Below are 24,791 nucleotides of genomic sequence, written 5' to 3'. Positions count from 1 at the left end.
TCAGGGTTTTTGCCATTTGACAGAATTCTATTGAAGACAGTCAGTTTGTGTGATGTCGATTTTGCTAATATGAATGGTTTAAGTTTAAGATACTGTTGATTACTCTGACATAAGCTGAGATGTTTATTTTACTTTTATTTTAAATACAGAAATACAAGTACATTAATCTTCCACAGATTATTTGCTTAAAGTGCAACATTGTTTTCTCACTCAACAGTATACAAGCCAACATACAGTATAAGTGTATAAAGGGTATCTGTACATTTCTAATCTAAAGTGACAATTGAAGGACTTTTAAGACCTTTATAATACAAAAAAAAAATCTGACAGCTCACAACGCAAGGCGTTGTGAGCTTGTAGATTTTCACAATATTTATCAAACAAAATGTAATGCCTCAACTCAATTCCAAGTGCTTGTCAGGGTGGGGGGTCCCCAGTTCAAATATGATTATTTTGGGGGGGTCGCAACCTGAAAAGTTCGAGAACCAGTGCCCTCTAGAGCACTGGTTCTCAAAGTGGGGTCCATGGAGTGGACGCCTAGGGGTCCTTGAGGAAGATTAATGAAGAAGTACAATGGACACAATGGAAACAAGCCTCCTGGGGCTTTTTGTGTCATCCTTTTAGCAAAACCTTTGACTGTACTACCAGTACTGTTAACAAACCTGCTAATTAAGTATTCAATCAATCAATCCATGGTGTGTCCAGCAAAATGACAACAGTTTAAACACTTACACTTCATTTATTTTTTGGCAAGTCGAAACTAGTTAATTTTTTCGAGAGATGTTGACAAATCCAAGCACCCAAATACTGTACATAACAATTTGGGTGCTGCCCATGAGGAGGCCCGGTGATGGGGAGTCACGGTGATGGAGAGGCTGCTGTGTTCTGGCAGGAGAGCACTTACACTTCGGGCTGCTCCCTTGCTCAAGGGCCTCAAGGGCTAGCCAGCAGCAGCAACCTGTATGCAAGGGGGTTGCAAGCAGATGGCAAGTAAGCATACACCTTGTGTCCGAATGTTTGACTGGCACTGTATAACATAAATAAAGAATAATGTATCATTAAAAAAAGAAGAGTTGGGCTATATCTGGAGTTAGGCTGCATCAAGCTCATGCGGTTTGGTATGAGTGAGATATACGTTTTAAAAACACAAAAACATTTGACTTGGAATAATTAACTGAATGTGTAGTAGAGGTTTAACTTACATTCATCAGTCGTTTACATTAGGCTGAGTTTCTGTTGGTGCGCCTTCATCTTCTGGTTAAATGCTGCAAGCTAGACATTGTAATGACAAAAAAAAAAAAAAAAAAAAATCAATGTCCTGAAATGTCCTGAACCCCAAGGTGTTATATTTCCCCACTTGGTCAACGGCCCAAAGGACCACTTTACGATGACATGAATTGTTGTTCTTTTGCCAGAAAACAAAGAAAATCTTGCATTCTTCTATATGAGCTCTTTCAAGTGACCATAAGGGATGAGTGTTGTTTGAGCATTTTTCCCATTATGTGTACACTTGAAGTGTTCAATGGTTAAACATAGCACAGCGTCATATTTATACAAATTAACATTGCAGTGGATTTCATGAGCCTTGGACACTGCAACTGTATCATGTAGCGTAACCCAGTGGTTCTCAAACTTTTTCATGCCAAGGACCCCCAAAATGATATGTATTTGGCCGCGGACCCCCATCTAAAAATATTTTGCTCCAGGGACCCCCAGAAGCAAAGATTTGAGTTACAAATGTTCGCTTAAAAAATATCTATATTCAAAGATTTGCACAAACGTTCAAGATTTTTCAAAAATAGCCAAAGTATAAAAAGTCATAATTATTCTGATGCTATATTTACACATTTTGCTGGGGACCCCCTGGAACACCCTCAAGTACCCCTGGGGGTCCCCGGACCCCACTTTGAGAACCAATGGCGTAACCGACATCATGGCAAATGCAGCGAAGCAGACGGATCCTACAAGGTGAACAGCATCCCATAAAGTTAAACAATCATCTGTCTTTCTGGAAATGCTTTCCACTGCCATGTTGTTTCCTAGTCTCTTTATCAGCTACGGTTTCAGAGTAAAGCCTTTCATTTGAAAAAAAGACAAGGCACTAATAACTAAAGATAAACTTACCTAGACTTTTTAAAGGTAGGATACAAAGAGATCCTTCATCCCTTAACATGCCGCTTCTTTTGATCTTAATATTATAGATTATGTGGGGGCCAGCAACATGGGATATTTGTGTTCAAGTTCAAGTTAATATTATGGCTCTGGACAGAATTAAGGCGGTTCAACTGTCACTACTTGTGGTTATGTCGGCACCTTGTTAAAAAAAAAGAAGTCGGCATCCCATATATTAGAAATAATCAATGAGTGTTCAATCCAGTCTGAGAACTGTCTTTCTGAAAAGCAGGAGCGTTTAACACTGCTAGTCTTGTCCGAATCGTTGTTCCTACCCTCAACTATCGTCGTGACGTGGGTCATGCCTGAAAGAACAAGATCACGTGGCCGAAATGTTTTTTCTCAGGAGGGTGGTGTAGAGCCGCTGCTCCTTTGCATAGTAAGGAGCCAGTTGAGGTGGTAAGGGCTCTGGTTGCCTCCCCAGGGAGGCTGTCCAGACACCACCAGCTGGGGAGAGGCCACATGGCACACCGAGGACCAGGTGTTGGGATCATATCTCCACAGTGGCCAGGGAATGCCTCGGGATCCCCCAGTCAGTGCTGGCTAATGTAACCCGGGAAAGGTAAGTCTGGGGTTCTCTGCTGGAACTGCTACCTCCACAACCCAACCCGACTTTGTATAAGCGGGGTGATGGATGATAAGATACAGTATATCATAATGTACAATAATATAGATTATTTGTAGGCTAATGTTTAACATAAAGGAACATACGAGTTACAATGTTAAACCCTGAAGAAGGCCGTGGGGCCACTATGCGTGGGTTGTATCCCAGTCATTATTTTTAATTCAATTCAATGATGAAATAACCATCTGAATAAAGGCTTCTTAACCTTTCCACCAGAAGAGTGCCTTGTTTTTTTCCTTTGTTGCACGTTTTGAGTCTCCAACCAAAGAGCACCTTAATACATTTGTAATTACAGAGTTAGTCTTTATACTATAGCAAATGAAACTGGACAATGGTCAAACCTCTGCCTAAAATCATGTTTGTGACATATGTCACAAACATGATTGGCAAAAACCCTGAACAGCATTTGCTGTTGTGGGTACAGGGGATGTTGAAAAAGTGTTTACAATCTTGTGGTATATGATGTGTCTCTGTTATTATATGTATTAATACTGTGGACTGTGTGGAGACTTAATCACGCTGTTGTTTAGGTTGGGATGTTTGTCCGATTCTGTATGTTCATGTTGCAAGCTAAAAGTTGTGATGACAAAAAAATAAATGAATGTGTTTAAAATGTCCTTCAGGTACATACAGAGACAGCATTTACATAGTGAAAACATGAACTCCATTGAAATGAGGAAAAATCGTAAATGCTAGTATGAAAGAGAGAATATAAAAACATCTGCTCACCTTTTCCTTCAGATTTGCCTTCATTTGCTCTTCTGTTGGCAATGCTCTTTCCATCTGCCCTGCTTCCGATGTATCCTCTCCAGGCAGCTCTGGATTAAGATTATTTGTAGTGATCCCAGAAGGGAAATCAATTTTTCCAATTTGAGCTGGATCCTTTTCATCGATTATAGAGCTGGAGTCTGCTAGAGCTAGAGTCATTTCTGCCATTTCTTTTTTAAATGCTGCAAACTAAACATTGTGATGAGGAAAAAGAGATAAGAAATTAATACAGCATTGGTGAAAACATATTTTTTTCCCCTTTGGAATGAGGAAAAGTTTTAAATGCTAGTCTAAAAGAGCCACCATATATTGTAGAAAGTCTGCTCACCTTTTCCTTCGATTTTACAAACAGCTCTTCTGTTGGTAAATCTCCCTCCAACTGCTGTGCTTCTGTGCTAGACTCGTCAGGCGGATATGAATAAAGGAGAATCATATCTAATTCTCGTTTATTTTCTTCTCTCAGTTCTTCAGTTCTCCGTTGCTTCTTTAGTAGCCACTTTAAAGTTTTCCGTTGCTTCGACTCAGAGTACTCAGCATGGTTAGATTTTGCAAGTCGTATATTCCTTGCAATCCAACTTGCTGTACTTTTTAGCTTCTTCATTTCTTGAAATAGTTTTTGTGCTGCGTTTCTATATTCTTCAAAATTGTATTTAACGGATTCCGTGTTTGCTACTTTCATATCGGTCAGACAGCAGGCAGTTCCACTAGACGTCTGAGTATTGATGACGTGGGTTGCTGTCTTCTTCTGCTGTACTTCTGTGCTAGCCTCTACAGGCGGCTCTGAATGAAGGGTATCTGTAGGGTATTTGATCCCAGAACGTAATTGTCTTGTCTGCATTGGGGCTGGATCCTTTTGACTGTTCGCAGAGCTACAACCTAGAGCTACAGCGACAGTCATTAATTCCCTTTCTTTTTGTTCTTCTATTTCCTTTTCAACGCTTTGTACTTGCACATCAGTGAGAGCTGGTTTCTTTGTGATGTACTGTTCTCTCTCTCTCCTGCGTTTTGCTCTTCTAGCACTCTTTGAAGATTTTTTGTTGAGTTGTGTCGGAGAGAAGGCAGTTCCACTAGACGTCTCAGTATTGATGACACGGGTTGCGGTCCTCTTCTGCTGTCCTGTGCCAACCCCTACAGGCGGCTCTGGAAGAAGGGTATTTGTAGTGATCCCAGAACGTTTTTTCAATCGCTTTTTTTTACTTGGTTTTGCTTTATGTTTCATGTTGACTTGTGCCATACAGCCACCAGTGCCATTAGACTTGCTGGTATTGATGACGTGGAGGTAATGAGGGCCTGATCGCTGTCCGCTTTGGCCCTCACTCAGTGACAGATCTGCATTGAAGCAGGAATGTCCAAGTACATTGTTGTGACCAGCAGGCAGACTGGGAGGGTAATACTCGCCAAGCAAGGATCCAGTGTTAGCAGAAGGACATGAACGATTCACTGAATTACAAAAACCAGGGGGATAGGAGGAGGAAGGTGGAATGACATTGGACCCATAGTTCCAAGTTATGGAGGAAGAACCGTTACTATAGTAACTGTGGTAGGCACTGGCAGTGTACTCTGAGTGCTGGACCAAAGTGTATGGACCAAAGTGTGTTGGAATTGCAGATGCAACATCAGAATTATACGTTTGAGCTGCAGATGCAGCATCAGGATAAGGTACATGATATTCTGGGTCCTCTGGATATGGATCAATTCTTTTATTGTCTCTATTACCATCTCTCGCTTGTTCTCTGCTATCCCTGAAGGTTTCGCTGTAGGAATGCTGATGGTGAGAGGGACTAGAACTAGGGCTTACAGACACTGAGGTTGATGAAGAGGAACGACTGTGATCACTTTGCACATGCTGCTGACTTCTCTTGCTCACCCCTGTGCTGTCCAAACTCTGTTTGGTTTCATGCTTTCTGCCATAGAGCCTCTCCTGTGTACGTTCTGCTAGTTTGCACATATCATCTGCCTCCAGACTAAAACCAATGGTCTTCAGAATGTTTTGCAGCTCTTCCTGATGCTGCTCCAGTTTGGGTTTCTTCTCCTCCACCACTGGCGGAGACCTGTATCTACGACTAGAGCCAAAATGGCTACCGCCTCTATCATCACTCTGGGCAGATTTCTCCTCAGGCTGGATGTTTCTTTTACCTCCCCCATGGGAAATATCTTGATTGAGTAGTTCAGTCCTCCTCTCTTTACTGCAAGACCTACGGTCCCTCTGCCCAGCTGCACGTTGTAATCGTTGGCTCTCACTCTTGCAAACATCTAACCTTTCCTTCACAACAGGGGGTTGACTATGCAAAAGCTCCTGACCAGTAAGGGGAAGCTCCTTGTCACCATTGACTATTTTAGTCAGCGCCTCAGTGTCCACGACTTTGTTAAGTATGTTGAGAAAACGCTGGAATCCTTTGAAAACCAAGTCATTTCCCACAACTGTGGTACTAGGGCTCTGGCTGGGAGGGTGTGGTTTGACAACAGGGACCTATCGAAGGGCACATGAAAGAAACCATCACTATCAGTTTGTTAAAGAGTGAAGCATGCTCAATTAATCCCCCCAAAATATGAATTGAACAATAGATAAGTGATGGCTTGATAAAGTTGTAGGATTGTTCAACAAATCTACAAACCTCCCCATGTGAATCCAATACACCAGAATTACGGCGCCTGTTCATCAAAGCTTTCACTCTGAGTTTTAGAGGATGGTCATCTTTGTTCAAGGTTGACATATTTATCTTCTCCACGGGATTAGGTGATGGAAGGTGGTCATATGGAGTGGAGAAGGCCTGAAAAGTTTGAAGGAAAATTGTGCATTACACCATTTGAAGCACAGATATGTGTACATCATATACACCACTAGAAAACATATGGCGTAGGTAGGGCATGTGTGAAATAGCCACACATTCCTCAGTACTCATAGTTGCTGACATTTAATCACTCATCAAAGTTTTAGCTATGAAGCGTTCATCAGGGTGATGAAGTCTTCATAGACATAAATGTCAGTAATTATGAGGTATATGTATGCAGCTACTTTTTGGATTACTTTATGCATTATCCAAGCCAGAAACTCATTAAGCATGTGTCCTTTCTGCCATTTGTCTGTGTAGGTCAAGTAAATCATTTTATTTACAGATTGAATGTATCAAACAAGCAGTGTTCTTTGAAAAAAAAACTAAATATTTAAATACAGTATCTATTAATGAGTATCGGCTCTGTGGATAACTGTAATCCCAGTTTTCCAGAAGGTGGCACACCCGTTTCTTGTTCCAGTTCAGTGTCTCATAGCTTTGTCTGATTGGCTCGGCAGCAGATTTGAACAGGAAACACAAATGACACCTTTATGTGTTTCCCATTCAAATCTGCTGCCTAGCCATTCAAAAGCGATGGGAAAATGAACTGGAACAGGAAACAGGCATGCTACTGTCTGGAACCCCCGGGGCTAGTTATTCACAGAGCCTGTTCTGTCTCTATCAGATAAATCAACCTACCACATACCTTTGCACGAAAACGATCAGGGTACCTTCGCTGCAACATAACATTCACCCTCTCTTTCAGTGGTCTATTATTGTAGGTTGAAGACCATTTGCTGCAGGAGAAACCTACATCCTTTCCTTTGGTACTCATAAAGGGCTGAGTATTTTTCACAGAATTGTCCACTTTGCTAAGTGAGAGAGCCTCCTCCCTTTCTTCTTTAAACATCTGACACAGTGTCTTTGCTTTTAAAAATGGCTCAGTTGTTTTCATAGCAATAGTAGCTTTCTTCAGACATATCTGCTTCACAATCTGTTGAAGTTCTCTCCTCTTCCTTGCCAACTCTCCATCTACATTACTCGGTTCCACTGGTTCACCATCTGGGTCTGTGGCCTTTTCTGGGGTGAAATGATTGGAATTCAGCCTGTAGGACCTATGGGATGAAGGATTTTGATGCTCCATGTCTGCATGTAGCCTTCTGTCGTGCACTGAATAACCACAATATGGGTAAATAATCTTTTCCTTGGAATCAGTCATCTGTCTTGGATCAAGGCTTTCCCATTGTCTCTGGTGAGTGTATTGCCAGTCTGCAGGATTCATTGTTTACTCTATTCCAGTTCATATGTTGGTGGGGTTACTGCAGAGTAAAACAAGGGGAAAACATGAGGTTTAATCAACAAATTGAATCAATGCCCAACGGAGGTAACTTTATAATAATTCTTTATTAGGGCATGAATTACTATTATTAATACTGATCAGTACATTCGTAATATTAGACCCTGCATGTCTCAAAATGGTTTTCTCTGAGCGTATCTTTTACTTTCTCCAGCAGCACACAAGTCATCACATTGTTAACTAGTAACTACGAAATTATGGTCAAGGCCTTCTCTTTAAATAAATACACAGACATTTGCACACATTTCCCAAAATGACAAGCTGACATTTCAACTAGAGATAGAGATGTATTACAGACAGTTCTTGTTTTGTCTATCTGGTCTCCACAAGCAAAAGATGATAATGTTGTTAGAGGTTTAAGGGCAAGACTACTCTCAGAAACACACTGGTTAACTAGCGCAAGTGACCTAGATGCTGTAAATGCTATCTGCACGTATCAGTTAAGCTAACTTATAGCATATAGATGGCTTGCACCCCAAAAGGTGCCCAGTCTTCCCCCAAAAGGTGCCCAGTCTTCCCCCATAAGGTGTCTATTCTTCCCCCATAAGGTGTAACATCTAGTGCCCTCTACTCCCACAAAGTTCCCACTCCAGTCTCCCCCCATAAGGTGCCCAGTCTTCTGGAAGACTGGGCACCTTATGGGGGAGACTTATTGCTCTAGCGCAGGGGTCTTCAACGTTTTCAGGCCAAGGACCCCCTAGCTGAGAGAGAGAAGAAGCAGGGACCCCCTCTATATTGTATGAAATTGTGTTTCAGATTATACTTTTTTTGTTTACTTGGTCTGCTCTTTTGTCCCCTCTACACCTATACCTCTTTACCAAAAATAGCCGATCTACAAGCCCACAACGCCTCACAGCGCGAGGCGTTGTGAGCTTGTAGATCTGCTATTTTTGGCTAAAGTTCTCCTCAGAAAAGGGATGCTAGGATTCAAGTGGTTAAGGTAAAAAGAAAAATCATATCACACAAAGATTTGGCGGACCCCCTGTGGTAACTCTGAGGACCCCCTAGGGGTGCCGGACCCCCTGTTGAAGACCCCTGCTCTAGTGCCCACTCTTCTCCCCCCAAAGTGCCCACTCTTTTCCACCCACAGTGCCCAGTCTTTTCCACCCACAGTGCCCACTCTTTTCCATTGTCCACCTAACCCTGGTCCAGAGCGTTAGTGAGTTCTCTAAGCTCTGGACCAGGGCTAGTGTCCAAAAACAAAAATGGTGCCCAGATGTCCCTAGCGCCCACCCTTCCTGTACTCGCAGCTACTGGTTTTCTAGTTATATTACAATGACAACTCAATCATCTCTATTACATACTCTCTATTCAATTAACTCACATTAATTGAACTGTAACGACCGACATTATTTACCTATTGGACAGTCCAGACGAGCCTGTTCAGTGCATTCACATTTCCAACGAAAAATATCATTTGTCCATTTCACATCCCAGGTCAGGTGAAAGCTCATTAGTTACAGTGCTTTCACAGTAAAAACTGAATGATTAACCCGCGTAGATAATTAACATGTACTGTACGATGTACGTGAGGAAGAAAGCTAAAAGTTGTTAGCTCTGTGAGTTAGCCACAACACAGCCAGATCCAACTTTTTCTGTGGTGTTGAAAGAATGCAGTCAGACTGCAAACAAATACAACGCCCCCATCTGGACGGAGTGCGTCTTTGTCAGCCAGGAGAGGAGAGAGAGTAGTAGCCTACAGAGTACCCATTTATCAGTTTAAATTTTAGTGTTTCAGTCGATTTTGTCTGCTCATCATTTCTTTGTGTCATTACTAATTCCATTTGTTTATCCTGTATCTTGTATGGGTTCTCTCTCCTGATCAGATAGATGGTATCCCAACACGAAAATGTATGTTCGGTTTACTAAGGAGCTATAGAGACAGGGAGACCCCTGTTACAGAACAAACACTCTATAACAATGATTAATACCAGAATATAGCTATTTAACACTTTAACAAAAACAAAAATCACTTGCCCTACCTTTTAAAGTAGCAGCTGGCCTGGTAAAGATGGGACAGATTTCAATTAAAGGTAGGGTATTGTTATTTTCTTTGGTCAAAATAAGTGTTAAATAGTTCTATATTCTGATACTCATTGATATAGAGTGTTTGTTCAGTAACAGGAGTCTCCATGTCTCTCCAGCTCTTCAATAAACAGAAAATAAATGTTCAGGTCAGGATACCAGTTTTATCCGGATAGAGAACTAAGTCAAGATACAGATTAAACAAGTTAAATTGGAAGTGGTGACACAAAGAAATGAGCTGAACAAATGTTCTTTATCATTTAAACCTGAAAAGGAAATACAATATTTACCTCAGATGTGGTGGAGTAGATGAAGTATAAAAATGGAAATACTCAAGCTGTTATTCAATATAGAGGATATGCGTGTGACATCATCATCAAACCCGGAGGTTATGCAGGAATGCCTACTGAGTGTCAAAAAAAATACTTTCTGGCCTTGACAGCCCATGCATCCAAACAGAAAAGTCATATCTGATTGCATTAAACATTAAACAATGTTAAACTCATTTTGCATGTTTCTTTGCCACTCGATGTGCCATTCACTTTAATCATGCGCATATCCTCTATAACTCTATTTGTGAAAAATATTATAAATACAATCTAAATAAGGTTCTTCCACTTTCTAACGGGTGAAATCTGGAGTGGAGTTCACTGTTCAGGGTTTTTGCTATTTGACTGAATTCTATTGAAGACTAGTTACTGTTTGTGTGACGTCGATTTTTCAAATATCATAATGGTCTAAGTTTAAGATATCAATGATTACTCCGATATAAGCTGAGATGTTCATTTCCCCTTTTTATTTTAAGTACAGAAATACACACCCACAATTTTTTACTGCCCAATATAAATAAAGAGAAACAAATATAACAGGAATTGAAAAGTACATTGATCTTTATTCTGCAAGGTAAGGAGCCGTTAATCTTCAGTGCAATGTAGACATTGAATAATACAAATACTGAGTGTAACTGTCCTTATTTTTAAAAAAATCAACAATTGCAATTGGGGGTACAAACCCTCACTGCAAAAACATCTCTTGTTCTGCATTTCTTAATTGTGCCCTAGAGCACTGGTTCTCATGTCCATGGACCCCTAGGGGTCCTTGAAGAAGATTCATGGGGTCTCCAGCAAAATGAGGAACAGATTAAAACACTTAAGCCCTAATTGTTTGTTTTGCTATGTTGTCAAATCTTCTCTTATGGGGGTTCCTGGCACAAAAACATTTCAAATGTGCGGGGTGCAATTGTATGCTTCAATTTGGGGTGCAATTATGAGTTGGAATTGCACCCAAAAAAAAAAAATGTTTTTGGGGGGTCCTGATTTGAAAGTGTTTGAGAACCATTGCCTTAGTTGAGGCCTGATAGAGGTCGCGGTGATGTGGAGTCTTTGTTCTGGCAGGAGAACTCTTACACTTAGGGATGCTTCCTTGCAAGGGCTCGACAGCAGCAGCAACCTGTAAGCAAAGGGGTTGCAAGAAGATGGCAAGTAAGCATACACCTTGTGTCCAAAAGTTTGACTGGTACATATTATGTATAAAATAGGAGTTGGGCTATATCTGGAGTTAAGCTGTATCAAGCTCATGCGGCTTGGTTTGAGATATAAGTAAAACACAAAAACATTTGAATTGGAATAATTAACTGAATGTGTCGAGGTTTGACTTACATTCACCAGTCGTTTACATTAGGCTGAGTTTGAGCTGGTTTTGGGACCTGCTGCTTCATCTTCTGATTAAATGCTGCAAGCTAAACATTGTGATGAGAAAAATATATATATATCAGAAAATATACTTCAGTCATAACACATTTTCACCGCAAGGCATCATTTCTTTCTGCTTGGTCATTAATGGTCAAGTTCCCCAGATGTGGCCCGGATCGCTGGCATAGTGGTCCGGGCACCTAGGCTCCAAAGCCTAGCCTGACAGCGCGTTGATGGTTCGAGGGTCCTTGAGGGGGTTCCAGGGGGTCCCCAGCTAAATGATTGATGGTTAGAATCCAAATGCTCCCTTACCGGTGAGAGTGTACAAATGGAACCATTTCTTTGGCTATTCAAAAATAGCAGATATACAAGCTCATAGCGCGGCACCGAGTGCCGCGCTATGAGCTTGTAGATCTGATATTTTTGAAAAGTCTTGAAAAAAAGTTTTGATATTTAGAAAACATTTTTAAGAATCGCCTTAGGTCTTAATGGATTAAAGTTGCATATAGATAAAGTCGGAATCAGTTATGATCATTCCCTCAGCAACAACATGGTACGGGAAAGGGCACCTGACCAAGAGGCCGGGATGACAACGAGTTGTCTTCAGGTACATATGGATAGAGAAATGCTGCAATCTAAAAGCTGTGAAAAATTACAAATACAGAGACAGCACTCATATAGTGAAAACAGACGATCTATTGAAACGAGGAAAAATGGTAAATGCTACTATAAAAGAGACACCTTATACAAATATCTGCTCACCTTTTTTTTCAGGTTTGCCTTTATTACATCATCTGTTGACAATTCTCCCTCCAACTGCTGCGCTTCTGTGCTCGACTGTACAGGCGGCTCTGGACAAGGGGTATTTACAGGCGGCTCTGGACAAGGGGTATGTACAGGCGGCTCTGGACAAGGGATATGTACAGGCGGCTCTGGACAAGGGGTATTTACAGGCGGCTCTGGACAAGGGGTATGTACAGGCGGCTCTGGACAAGGGGTATTTACAGGCGGCTCTGGACAAGGGGTATTTGTAGGGATGCCAGAGAGTGCTAGAGTCAAATCTCGAAACTTCTCTCCTCTCAGAAATTGAATTCTTTGTTGCCTCTGTAGTAGGCGCTTCAAAGTCCTTTGCTGCTCCGCTTCAGAGTAGTTATCACGGTTTGATTCTACAAGACTTATATACTTTCTAATCCACTTTGCTGTTGCCTTTAGCTTCCGCCTCTCTCCTCGTCCTTGCCGTATTACCCTTTTCTCTTCTTGGACCCTTTTCCTCGTTTCTTTTTTTTTCAGCCAGTGGGCAGAACCCCTAGTCTTCTTCTCAGTACTACTGACGTGGGCAGAACCCCTAGTCTTCTTCTCAGTACTAATGACGTGGGCAGAACCCGTAGTCTTCTTCTCAGTACTAATGACGTGGGCAGAACCCGTAGTCTTCTTCTCAGTACTAATGACGTGGGCAGAACCACTAGTCTTCTTCTCAGTACTAATGACGTGGGCAGAACCACTAGTCTTCTTCTCAGTACTAATGACGTGGGCAGAACCCGTAGTCTTCTTCTCAGTACTAATGACATGGGCAGAACCCCTAGTCTTCTTCTCAGTACTAATGACGTGGGCAGAACCCGTAGTCTTCTTCTCAGTACTAATGACGTGGGCAGAACCCGTAGTCTTCTTCTCAGTACTAATGACGTGGGCAGAACCCGTAGTCTTCTTCTCAGTACTAATGACGTGGGCAGAACCACTAGTCTTCTTCTCAGTACTAATGACGTGGGCAGAACCCGTAGTCTTCTTCTCAGTACTAATGATGTGGGCAGAACCCCTAGTCTTCTTCTCAGTACTAATGACGTGGAGGTGACGGCCTGATCTCTGTCCAGTTTGGCCCTGACTCAGTGACAGATCTGCCTTGAAGTGAGAATGTCCAAGTGTAGTGTTGCAACCAGCAGGGGGATGTGGACGAGGGTGAACCTGGCCATACAAGGCTCCACTAGCAGGTGGCTGTGGATGAGGGTGAACCTGGCCATACAAGGCTCCACTAGCAGATGGCTGTGGATGACGGTGAACCTGGCCATACAAGGCTCCACTAGCAGGTGGCTGTGGATGAGGGTGAACCTGGCCATACGAGGCTCCACTAGCAGGGGGATGTGGATGAGGGTGAACCTGGCCATACAAGGCTCCACTAGCAGGTGGATGTGGATATGGGTGAACCTGGCCATACGAGGCTCCACTAGCAGGTGGCTGTGGATGAGGGTGAACCTGGCCATACGAGGCTCCACTGTGAGCAGAGGGACATAAAGGATTCATTGAATAATTATAAAAACCAGGGGGATAGGAGGACGAAGAAGGTGGGATGACATTGGACCCATAGTTCCAAGATGTTACGGTAGCACCGTTACTGTGGTAGGCAGTGAACTCAGAGTACTGGACTGAAGTGTATGTTGGAATTGCAGATGCAGCATCAGAATTGTATGTTGGAATTTCAGACGCAACACCAGAAATGTATGTTGGAGTTGCAGATGCAACACCAGAAATGTATGTTGGAATTGCAGATGCAGCATCAGAATTGTGCATTGCAACAGCAGATGCAGCATCAGAATTGTATGTTGGAATTTCAGACGCAACACCAGAAATGTATGTTGGAGTTGCAGATTCAACACCAGAAATGTATGTTGGAATTGCAGATGCAGCATCAGAATTGTGCATTGCAACAGCAGATGCAGCATCAGAATTGTACATTGCAACAGCAGATGCAGCATCAGAATTGTGCATTGCAACAGCAGATGCAGCATCAGAATTGTGCATTGCAACAGCAGATGCAGCATCAGTATTGTAAGTTGGAATTGCAGATGCAGCATCAGGATAGGAAACATGATATTCTGGGTCCTCTGGAGAGGGATGGGGATCAGGAGAGCCATCTCTGGAACAAATGCTATACTTGTCTCTATAACCATCTTGTTCTCTCTCTTGCTCTCTGCTTTTTTGTCTAGAGTGTCGGTATTCAGAAGTTTGTGTTTGTTCTCTGCTATTCCTGAGGGTTTCGCTGCAGGAATACTGATGGGAAGTGGGACTAGGGCTATCAGACACTAAGGTGGATGAAGAGGAACGACTGTGGTCACTTTGTACATGCTGCTGACTTCTCTTGCTCACCCCTGTGCTGTCCAAACTCTGTTTGGTTTCATGCTTCATGCCATAGAGCCTCTCCTGTGTACGTTCTGCTAGTTTGCACAGGTCATCTGCATCCAGGCTCAAACCAATTGTCTTCAGAATGTTTTGCAGCTGTCCACGATTCTGCTCCAGTTTGGGTTTCTTCTCCACCACTGGGGGAGACCTGGATCTACGACTAGAGAGAAAATGGCTACCGCCTCTATCATCACTCTGGGCAGATTTCTCCTCAGGCTGGATGTTTCTTTTACCGCCCGCATGGGATATATCTTGATCGAGTAGTTCAGTCTTCCTCTCTTTACTGCAAGACAGACGGTCCCTCTGCCCAGCTCCACGTTGTAATTGTTGGCTCTCACTCTTGCACACATCTGACTTTTCCTTCACAACAGGGGTTTGACTATGCAGAAGCTCCTGACCAGTAGGATGAAGCTCATTGTCATCATTGACTATTTTAGTCAGCATCTCAATGTCCACCCCTGTGTTAAGTAATCTGAGGAAACGCTGGAATCCGTTGACGACCAAGTTATTTTCCACAACTGTGGCACTAGGGCTCTGGCCGGGAGAGGGTGGTTCAACAACAGGGTCAGGAACCTACCGAAGGGCACACGAAAGACAACATCACCATCTGCTCTCTTTCTGGAAACAATCAAAACGATGGAGCTTACACAAAAACTAATTTCACCCACTGTTTTACACCTGTAAACCTGTGATGTGACAATAACGATGATTCTGTTTGCTAAAGGCTGAAGCATGCGTCAGCTGTCAGGTAATTCAGAACTTGAGTGAGCTACACAAACCAATGAACCATAAATTGTTTTGAGTTGTTAAACATTAAGAATGTCTAGTAACGACCCATTAATAATGTAAAGTTGTCAACATAAAATGACAGTTATTAGTATTTGTAGTACGTATATTAGTTAACTAGTGCACTCTGTCCAAGTTCAGTGTTTTCTCCGATTTCCATGCAGGCAATTACAAAATCATCAGCGCAAAGACTCCCGGCTTCCTAAGTATTAAATTGTGTGCCAAAACAGTCACCATAGATTTTCTAAACAAACAGATCTCTGCCAGGCTGGGTTGCCTACCCAGGGCCGTGTCAGTCATGTGCACACACGATATGATGAATGTATGCTCATCTGTCTGTACTGTTCTACTAAAAGTTGTGTATGTTTTGGTAAAGGTTTGGATTGTGTAGTAGTTAGTTACCATGCCATGATGTAATACCAAAGCCATGATGTAATTCCAAATATTAGGGACATTTCTTTAATAGTTGTTCAGTTGATAAAAAAAAAGATAATTCAGAATATTCTCCCCATTGACTAATATTGCATGGTGGAACAACTATCAAAGTCACTCTTAGCACATAAACAAATGCAAGAAAAGGGCACTTTGACAATGTAACACAAGAACCAGACACTGCATTTGTTGAAATTAAAGAGGGAAAAAAAATAGATTTTACTATTTGAAGATCTGAATCCAAATCTCTAGATCCACTCAGGATCTTCTTCCTAATTCAAGTAGTATAATCACCTGGCAGTTGACATTTTCATTTGAAGAAAATACTGTCTGGGTTTGTAACGCTATACATTGTCAGAATCTTCTTTGTTTGTGTTTCTTTGTATTCTAAGAGTGATTTTAAGACCTGTTTCAATGTACAATGCAAGTCAATGGGTGAATACATTTTTCATGAACGGAGCACCTATTGAAAGAATCACACCAATATCAGGAGTTATATCATTACAAGGTAACTACACAACCCAAACCTCTAAGTGTAATTTTGCTTTTACCAGTTAAAGTAGCATTTCATTTCCAATTTTGTTAAAAAAGATATCAAAATGTGTATACATTTCATTAACAAAATATATGCACGGAAGAATTGCACAAAAGTGAAATGATCATTTGATAAAGTTGTAAAGTTATACAAACCTCGACATGTGAATCCAATACACCAGAATGACTGTGCCTGTTCATCAAAGCTCTCACTCTGAGTTTCAGAGGATGGTTATCTTTGTTCAAGCTCAACGTATTTGTCTTCTCCACAGGATTAGGTGATGGAAGGTGGTCAGATGGAGTGGGGAAAGCCTGAGCAGTTTGAAGGAAAATTGTTCATTACACCATTTGAATCACAGATCCATGTGTGTGTGTGTGTGCGTGTGCATTAGAAAACGCATGTTGCTAAGTCCTGGGGTAGTTCGAACATATGGTGTGTAGGGCAAGAATAAATCAAGAAAAAAAGAAATATCCACACAGTTTCAGCTATGAAGCGCTCATCAGGGTGATGAAGGCTTAATAGCCTTAAATGTCAGTAATTATGAGGCAGCTATGTTTTGACTACTTTATGTATTTTCAGTCAGAAACTCCTTAGGTGTGCATCCGTTCTGCCATGGCAGAAAGGACAGTAGGACACACACCTAATGAGTAGAGCATGTACGTAAATTGTATTTACAGAATATATTACAACACAAGCAGTGTTCTTTCAGAAAGTAAATGTCAATATGTAAATATCTTTGACTAAGAATTCTCTCTGTGGATAACTGTAGTCCCAGGTTCACGGAAGGTCCCAGTTTCCAGTTCAGTGTCTCATTGCTTCTTTTGATTGGCTCTGCATGCAGATTCGAATGGGAAACACAAATGACACCTTTATGCATTTTCCATTCAAATCTGCTGCCTAGCCATTCAAACTAAGCGATGGGAAAATTAACTGGAACAGGAAACGGGTATGCTACTGTCTGGAAACCCGGGACTACAGTTATTCACAGAGCCTTATCCGTTTCCATAGATATATCAGATAAATCGACCAACCTACAGTACCACATACCTTTGCCAGAAAACCATCAGGCCACCTTCGCTGCAAAATAACATTCACCCTGTCTTTCAGTGGTCTATTATTGTAGGTTGAAGGCCATTTACTGCAGGAGAAACCTACATCCTGTCCTCCGGTATTCATAGAGGGCTGAGTATTTTTCACAGAACCGTCCACTCTGCTATGTGAGAGATCCCCTTCCCGTTCTTCTTTAAACATCTGACATGGTGTCTTTGCTTTTAAGGATGGCCCTGTTGCTTTCACAGCATTAGTAGTTTTCTTGCGGAGTATCTTCTTCTCAATCTGTTGAAGTTCTCTCCTCTTCCTTGCCAACTCTTCATCTATCTTACTCAGTTCCTCTGGTTCGCTGTCTGAGTCTGTGGCCTGTTCTGGGGTGAAGTTGGAATGTTGCCTGTAGGACCTATGCCTATGGGATGAAGGATTATGATGCTCCAATTCTTCATTAGCACCCCTCATGATATGTGACCCTTTGTCGTTTACTGAATAAGCACAATGTGGGACATTCTCTGTCTTTTCCCCAGAATCAGTCCTCTGTCTTGGATCAACGCTTTTCCGCTGTCTCTGGTGAGTGTATTGCCAGTCTATAGGATTCATTGCTTACTCTGTTCCACTTCATATGTTGGTGGGATTACTGCAAAGTAAAACAAGGGGAAAACATGAGGTTTTATCAGCAAATGTCCAACCAAAGTAACAGCACCTGCCTATAGCAGCTGTTCTATTCTACAGCTTGTGTAAACTCCGGGCTATGGTCGATGCGGGCACACCCCTGCCCGACCACTTCGGTCTGCCACCTCGGGGCGACTGATTGCCTCGTCACTCAAGGGTCCTTCTGGTCGATCGACACGGTCACGACTTTTTTCTGTTCTTGCCCCACAGTGGTGGAATGAACTTCCCACTGATGTCAGGACAGCAGAGTCACTGCCCATCTTTCGCCACAGGCTGAAGGCCCACCTCTTCAGGAAACACTACCGGTCCTCTTTGCCTGGCCTACTTGTTGTTAACTAGTTGTACGAACTCTTGTTTTATCGTTGTATTGTTTTATTGGATCTTGTTTAGTTGATACACTTATTTGTTTTAGCTCGTGCTCATTTGATTTTGCCTCATCTATTTAAGAAAGTAGGTGGCTGATATATTGCACTTTTACCTTAGCGCTAGGTGTACTCTTGGTTGCTTGTTTTTGCAGGAAATGCACTTAAGACTTCTGGTGATTAGTAGTTTCGTTCCCTACCTATGTTGAATGCACTTATTGTAAGTCGCTTTCGATAAAAGCGTCTGCTAAATGACTGTAATGTAATGTAAACACATTTCTAGGTCCATAACCACTGATTTTAGGTAACATTGTTACAACATGCAACAGTATCAAGGTGATAATAATAATTAGGTCCCTACTTAAGAGTGTAACAAATATCCTGTTTTTTAAACTCCGAAACAAAGACACCGATTCTTTCTTAAAGCATGAATTACTATGATTTGATACAGTGAGCAACTTACATTCGTAATGTTAGACCCTGCCTGTCTCAAACTCGTTTTCTCTTAGCACATATCTTTTACTTTCTTCAGCATGCAACTCATCACATTGCTTAGTATGCTTACTACAAACTTTACATCAAGGCCTCCTCCTTAAATACACAGACGTGATATTTAGTCTAGAGATAGAGATGTAGAACAGTTCTTGTTATGTCTCTCTGGTCTACTCTCCACAATGTCTGACTGACAAGGAAAAGATATTGCTAGGGGTTAAAGGGCTAAATTAAAGGCTAGTCAGAATACACTTCACATAGGCTAGAAGACACACTTGTTAACTAGTTATTACAATGTCTTAACTTTACTGAAATGAAATTAGAGTAATCATTTTTAAAACAAAACGTTTTTTTTTTGCGTCAAAAGATTGAAGCTCCATATTGTCATAGTAATCATTGCTATCAAGAGTGTTTGTTCAGACACAGGGGTCTCCCTAGCCCCTTTCGGGACCCTGTTTACCTTTTTTGTATTTGGGAAGACGGTAACCAGGGTCCCTTGACGCTCAAAGCACTCTCTCTCATATTCGCGGGTACCACTGTCTCGTCTCGGGCTAATAGCTCGTCGCTTGGAAGTTGCAGAGATTTCTCAAAGGTACCAAAAAGAGCAATACTAAACCGCGGTTAATCTGCATTAATGCGCTCGGATCGGCGCTGCCGTTTAACATTTTTAATCATTTAGTAAAGCTAAATTTCCTCTCTCTCAAACAATGCTCCACTTCCCATGTCCCGCCTCCCCGCGGTGACTGACAAGCTGCGCGTCCTACGCATACCTCTATGGTCCTACGGTACTGCCTCTGATTGGCGAGCTCCTACATGCTTGCATGACAATCACAACGCGGGGAGGCGGGACATGGGAAGTGGAGCAGAGTGTGAGAGAGGAAATTTAGCTTTACTAAATGATTAAAAATGTTAAACGGCAGCGCCGATCCGAGCGCATTAATGCAGATTAACCGCGGTTTAGTATTGCTCTTTTTGGTACCTTTGAGAAATCTCTGCAACTTCCAAGCGACGAGCTATTAGCCCGAGACGAGACAGTGGTACCCGCGAATATGAGAGAGAGTGCTTTGAGCGTCAAGGGACCCTGGTTACCGTCTTCCCAAATACAAAAAAGGTAAACAGGGTCCCGAAAGGGGCTAGGGTCTCCCCGTCTCTCCAAGTTAACCCGGCTTAGTAAACAGAAAATACATTTTCAGGGGGTTTGCCAATTTCATCAGGAGATAGAATCCATTTATCAGCTTAACCATTACCATTATTATCAGAACATAGACCTATTTACAACTTATCTTGACCAAAACAACATTACTGCGCCTTTAACTGTAACGACCGACATTATTTACCTAGTATGATGAAGATGTTTGAACCGTCCAGCCGACCAAACATCCATTTATTTATCCATTTCACATCACAGGTGTAAAACACTAACATTAGCTGTTACAGTGCTTGGACATTAACAACAAAAAAATAATAATATATTGGCTGTCTATGAACATGGAACAGATTAACGTGAGTAGAGACCTTAAAGTTAGCCAACTTCAACACGTCCATAGCCCATCTATTCTTCTTCTGTGGTGCTCAAAGCAGCGTTGCCAGGTTTTGCGAGAGAAATAAGCAACGAGGTATAAGAAAACAAGCTGTAAAGAAGCAGCTTTAGGCCACATCCTACAGTCTATGGGCCACATGAGCACTTCAAAGTCAAACCTATATGCAAGCTCACAACGCGTGTGCAATATTTGGAATATTGTTTTGAAACATTCTAACAACAACACAAATGCTTCTTGTGGCACAAAACATTTTCATGAAAATATTTGAGAGCCACTGGTTTAAATAATAATTAAAAAATTTGGAAGCAAGCCCAAATAAGCAACTACACTTGTTTAGAAACAAGCCCAAAAATCCGCAACCACCAATATTTACAAGCAACTTCACAGAAAAAGAAGCCCAAACTCGCTTATAATAAGCCGACATGGCAACGCTGGTTCAAAGGATAGACTGCAAAAGTGCAAATACGTCGCCACCATCTGGGCGGAGTATGGCTTTGTTTTGAAACAACTCTCTTTCTCTCTCACCCTCTCTCTATCAGTAAAAGCCTCAGTGTAAAACTTTTTTTTTTATAAATAAAATGTAATTTTGTCCAATCTGTATGGTATAGTATGTTAATACAATATAACTTATACAATTGGCTCCCTCCCTACTCTTCTATTGAGACATTTAGATCATGTCAAAGGTCATGTCTCACCTAGACACAGGATCTGACACAGATTTTGACCTGATGGTCAAGATTCAATTTATCCCCCAAGCAAGCAGGCTGCCAAGCCAGCTCTATTAGTTCAACGGATACAAATTCAGCACTGGAGGAAACCAGGTTCAAATCCAGGGTAGAAGAGGGAAGTTACATAGTGCTGCTTTAAATGTATGTGTTGAATATGAGCATGAATATGACAATACTAAAATGTTTCATTATAGTTTAAGCTTTTATTCCTGCTGTAATCTGTGAGCCCCCCATTTTCTGAGAACAGGTGTTAGTTTATTTAGATCTATTTACAGCCCATTGCCTATACAAGAACTGTTCCACGCCACCTGTTATTTCTGACTTATATATAACAAAATAGCCTATCTAAATTATATGGATGTGTTAAATATCTCTCTCTCTCTCTCTGTGCATGATACATTAGAAGAACAACATGTTTAGTATGAGGAATGTCATAGGATGTTCATGTGACATAGATCAGTGGTTCTCAACCTGGGGTCCACGAACACTGGAGAAGGACTTCTTGACTCGTGTCTATTTCTTTTATCAGTGCCACATACCATAAGTTAAGGAATCGTACTTTCAGTACCTCCAAATTGAGTACTTGAGTAAATGTACTATTACTTTCCACCACTGCACAATGCACATGTAAACACACATTCAAGACATTCTCACTTGACTGGTATATAATTACTATTATTGAATATAATGCCCCTCTGGGTATTGGATAACCAAGGGCATCGTTCCCAACAGGCATCGGGCTAGTGGTAAATAAAAATCCAAATGCAGTTATTCTATATTCTTACAGGTGAAATTTGGAGTGGTGGCCACTGTTTTAAGTTACCATTGTACCTATTACACAATCTCTCTTACACACTCGCACAAAAAAATGCATATTGTTGCTGTCGGATGGAAACCTTTTGTGCAAAACTGTTTTTTCATAACCATTTCCCAAAAACATTAAATTACGATGCATTGTGAGCTTGTAGGTTGGCTATTTTCACTACAAGGGCACCAAAATGTTGAAATAAGGTTTCTGCCTGACAGCAACGATATACTACTAAACATTTAAATTCGACAGAGTAAAGGGACTCAAGACATGTACAATCATTTATGCTTTTATTACAAAACTGCCCTTTACAATTTTTCTATGAAATAATCAACCACTGGTATTCCATCGGTTTAAAGGGCCCAGTGATGAGAGGCCAATCCCCTTTCCACTGATTATACAGTAATAATGGCTTGGTGCCAGATGGCTCAGTGCACCATATTATATACCTTGGTGAACACGAGGACCCGTGTTCGAATCTGACCCGTCTTATCTTGCATGTCTCACCTCTTTCTGCCTGTGGTTTCCTGTCTCTCTACACTGACCACTCTAAAATAAAGCATACAATGCAAATAAATAAGGCTTAAAAAGAAAAGGAAAAGGCAATATGTCCCATGGTGCAAAAAGAGGATTAATATCCCATATAAACGAAAATCCACTCCCCACTTACAACAGGGCCACCATATTAATAGGGTCAAGCCATGCCTCCTAATGGATGTATGCCCCATATGTCTATTGAAGCAACAGGTCGCTCCACAATTTCATAACTCGCTTTGCAACCGGTTTGTTACAAATGTCAGATGATACATTGTTACATAAAAAAATGTGGGTTTTCATAGCAAAATACAGTATCTTAAGCAGAAAACTAGTCTCAGGTACTTATATATGCTTCAGGCACATTTCTTGCAGTAGTTATGGCAAGCTGCCCCTCTTAATATGGTTGCGGCGTCGACGTACGCCCCCAGTGGATTCTACACGTTTGTCTAGGAGTCCAAACAATTGTACTTAAACCAACCACGTAACCAAGGTCTGTCAGTGGAATCGGGACTAAACCCTAACTCTGGAAACAATATCTTTACAATACCACATACCATTGTGGTTGTGGGCAACAGTTTGATGTGCACAGTACAGGCTGCTGCCAAGTCATTGTGTTGGGGCTCAACAGTTCTTTTTAGCCCCAGCGAGAATGCGAGACGGTCAGTCAGTTAAAACCACTTTGGTCAGGACATCTGGATGGGGCTAGGCTGGTCACAATTATCGCAATTACTTGCAATTATTTTTGCATTATCATCATAATTGTCACCATTACTGTGAACAAATTAATTTGAAAAATAAGCTCACAATGCGCCAAGATATGTAGATTTCCGTTATCTTGATTGATTATAGGTACCATTGTCAGTAATGTATTAAGTAAGTTATTTGTTATATTATTTTTGTTTACAAAGCCTAAAAGGCAACGAGAAATATTTTTTTTATTTATGTTCCAATGTTCAAAGCCAAATAAACAATTAAATTCTTAATTGCAAATATTTACATGACAATTAATCGGCAATAAATAGTTCGGCTGCAATATATTGTGACAGCCCTCGGTGGCGCAGGGGGAAAAGTACCTGACCACCATTGCTGAGACTGGAGTTGGTTTCCTCCACAGTGACTCCAGCTTGGCCAGGTGCTCCAACAAACACATTTGACCATGTTCGTGGGTGGAAATTCAGCAGGGATTAGAACTAGGAGGTCTAGTGTTCCTCCACGTGCATTACAACTGGTGAAACTTCACTGTCGAGTGAAAAGTGTCTGGTGACTATGTGTAGTGGAGGAAACATGGTTGCCTACACCTTCAATTAGTAGTGGTTGCAATGACATGGGGTAATTGGCAATGACTACAGTTGTGGAGAAAATGAAAAAGAACAAAATTAAAACATTGATCAAAACCACTTTGGTCACATGGGGTGTAAAGAAGCAGACATACCCACATCAGAAGGCCACATTCGCTGTGACAGTTAAAGCTCACAATACTTGTTCATCTCGTGCCAAAGGGATGTTTCATTACACTGCCTGTGTAGAACTCAAGTCAAACCAGTGCACTAGGTTATTAGCCAAGTGTGTATAGTCTAGTCAGAATCTATTTTCTTCATTTACCGTAAGATGCTCCGGCACAGGTGATTACATTCCCCTCACAGCCTTTACACCTTGCGACAAAAATGAGGCCGTATGCATCCATATTTGGTCCTGCCTCAAAAGGCACTTCCAAACTTCCTGGAAGTCTGTCCCTTTGTTCCTGTTCAGGTAGCAACCTTGACTCAATGGTCCGCTATTATTCTCTTCTGACAATGTTGCTTAATTTTATCGTAAGTTTTCGTTTATCGTAAGTTTATTGTACATTTCTATGAGATGCTTTTTCTGCATCAGTAGCCTCTGCAACAAACTGCAAACAGCGAGGCCTTTGCAATGTTTTCGATTTTTGGATTGTGTTAAAATGCTGGACTGGGCTTTGATTTTGAGTTGGACTACTCAAATTAATGAGCTGACAATGAATAGTAGGTTGGAACAATGTGTTCACTTGGCTAGATGGTGCTTGGTAGGTGTTTAAAGTCGGGGCACTTGGATAAGGGGGGTATCCAGGAACGAAAGGGACAGGAGGCATCATTCCAAATCTGATTCCCCAGCTGCTCTGCTCACCTTTTTCTTCAGGTTTGCCTTTATTACATCATCTGTTGACAATTCTCCCTCCAACTGCTGCGCTTCTGTGCTTGACTGTACAGGCGGCTCTGGACAAGGGGTATGTACAGGCGGCTCTGGACAAGG

General features: G+C 41.6%; 2 protein-coding genes and 1 long non-coding RNA gene across 5 annotated transcripts; all 3 read right to left on the bottom strand.

The window, feature by feature from the left end:
- Positions 1–115: 115 nt before the first annotated feature.
- LOC311058599 (uncharacterized protein) lies at positions 116–7,147 on the bottom strand. Of its 2 annotated transcripts, XM_084076062.1 has the most exons (6): positions 7,046–7,147; positions 6,181–6,336; positions 3,894–6,035; positions 3,527–3,754; positions 1,203–1,272; positions 116–958 (listed from the first exon to the last, which is right to left on the bottom strand). In XM_084076062.1, exons 1-5 carry the CDS (start codon positions 7,082–7,084, stop codon positions 1,216–1,218), a joined length of 2,622 nt encoding a protein of 873 aa, XP_083932188.1. In that variant the 5' UTR covers positions 7,085–7,147; the 3' UTR covers positions 116–958; positions 1,203–1,215. The 2 variants fall into 2 exon arrangements, with proteins under 2 accessions (XP_083932188.1, XP_083932187.1); XM_084076061.1 differs by lacking the exons at positions 116–958; positions 1,203–1,272 and having other exon boundaries at positions 1,926–3,754.
- A 3,400-nt stretch (positions 7,148–10,547) lies between these two features.
- On the bottom strand, positions 10,548–24,715 carry LOC311058617. 2 transcript variants are annotated; one of them, XR_014602069.1, is made up of 3 exons: positions 24,666–24,715; positions 11,380–11,459; positions 10,548–11,170 (listed from the first exon to the last, which is right to left on the bottom strand). It is a non-coding gene; the product is annotated as an uncharacterized lncRNA (long non-coding RNA). The 2 variants fall into 2 exon arrangements; XR_014602070.1 differs by lacking the exon at positions 24,666–24,715 and adding an exon at positions 12,175–12,898.
- Positions 12,926–20,443, bottom strand: LOC311065259 (uncharacterized protein; the record flags this gene model as incomplete). The annotated part of the gene is made up of 6 exons (XM_084085506.1): positions 20,247–20,443; positions 17,384–18,020; positions 16,492–16,647; positions 13,929–15,156; positions 13,018–13,829; positions 12,926–12,931 (listed from the first exon to the last, which is right to left on the bottom strand). The coding sequence occupies exons 2-6, from the start codon at positions 17,981–17,983 to the stop codon at positions 12,926–12,928; spliced, it is 2,802 nt and encodes a 933-aa protein (XP_083941632.1). The 5' UTR covers positions 17,984–18,020; positions 20,247–20,443.
- Positions 24,716–24,791: the final 76 nt, after the last annotated feature.

This window comes from Gymnoscopelus microlampas (genome assembly GCF_963454915.1).
Source record: "Gymnoscopelus microlampas genome assembly, chromosome: 2".
Lineage (NCBI taxonomy): Eukaryota > Metazoa > Chordata > Actinopteri > Myctophiformes > Myctophidae > Gymnoscopelus > Gymnoscopelus microlampas.
This window is presented reverse-complemented; position numbering and strand designations above follow the sequence as displayed.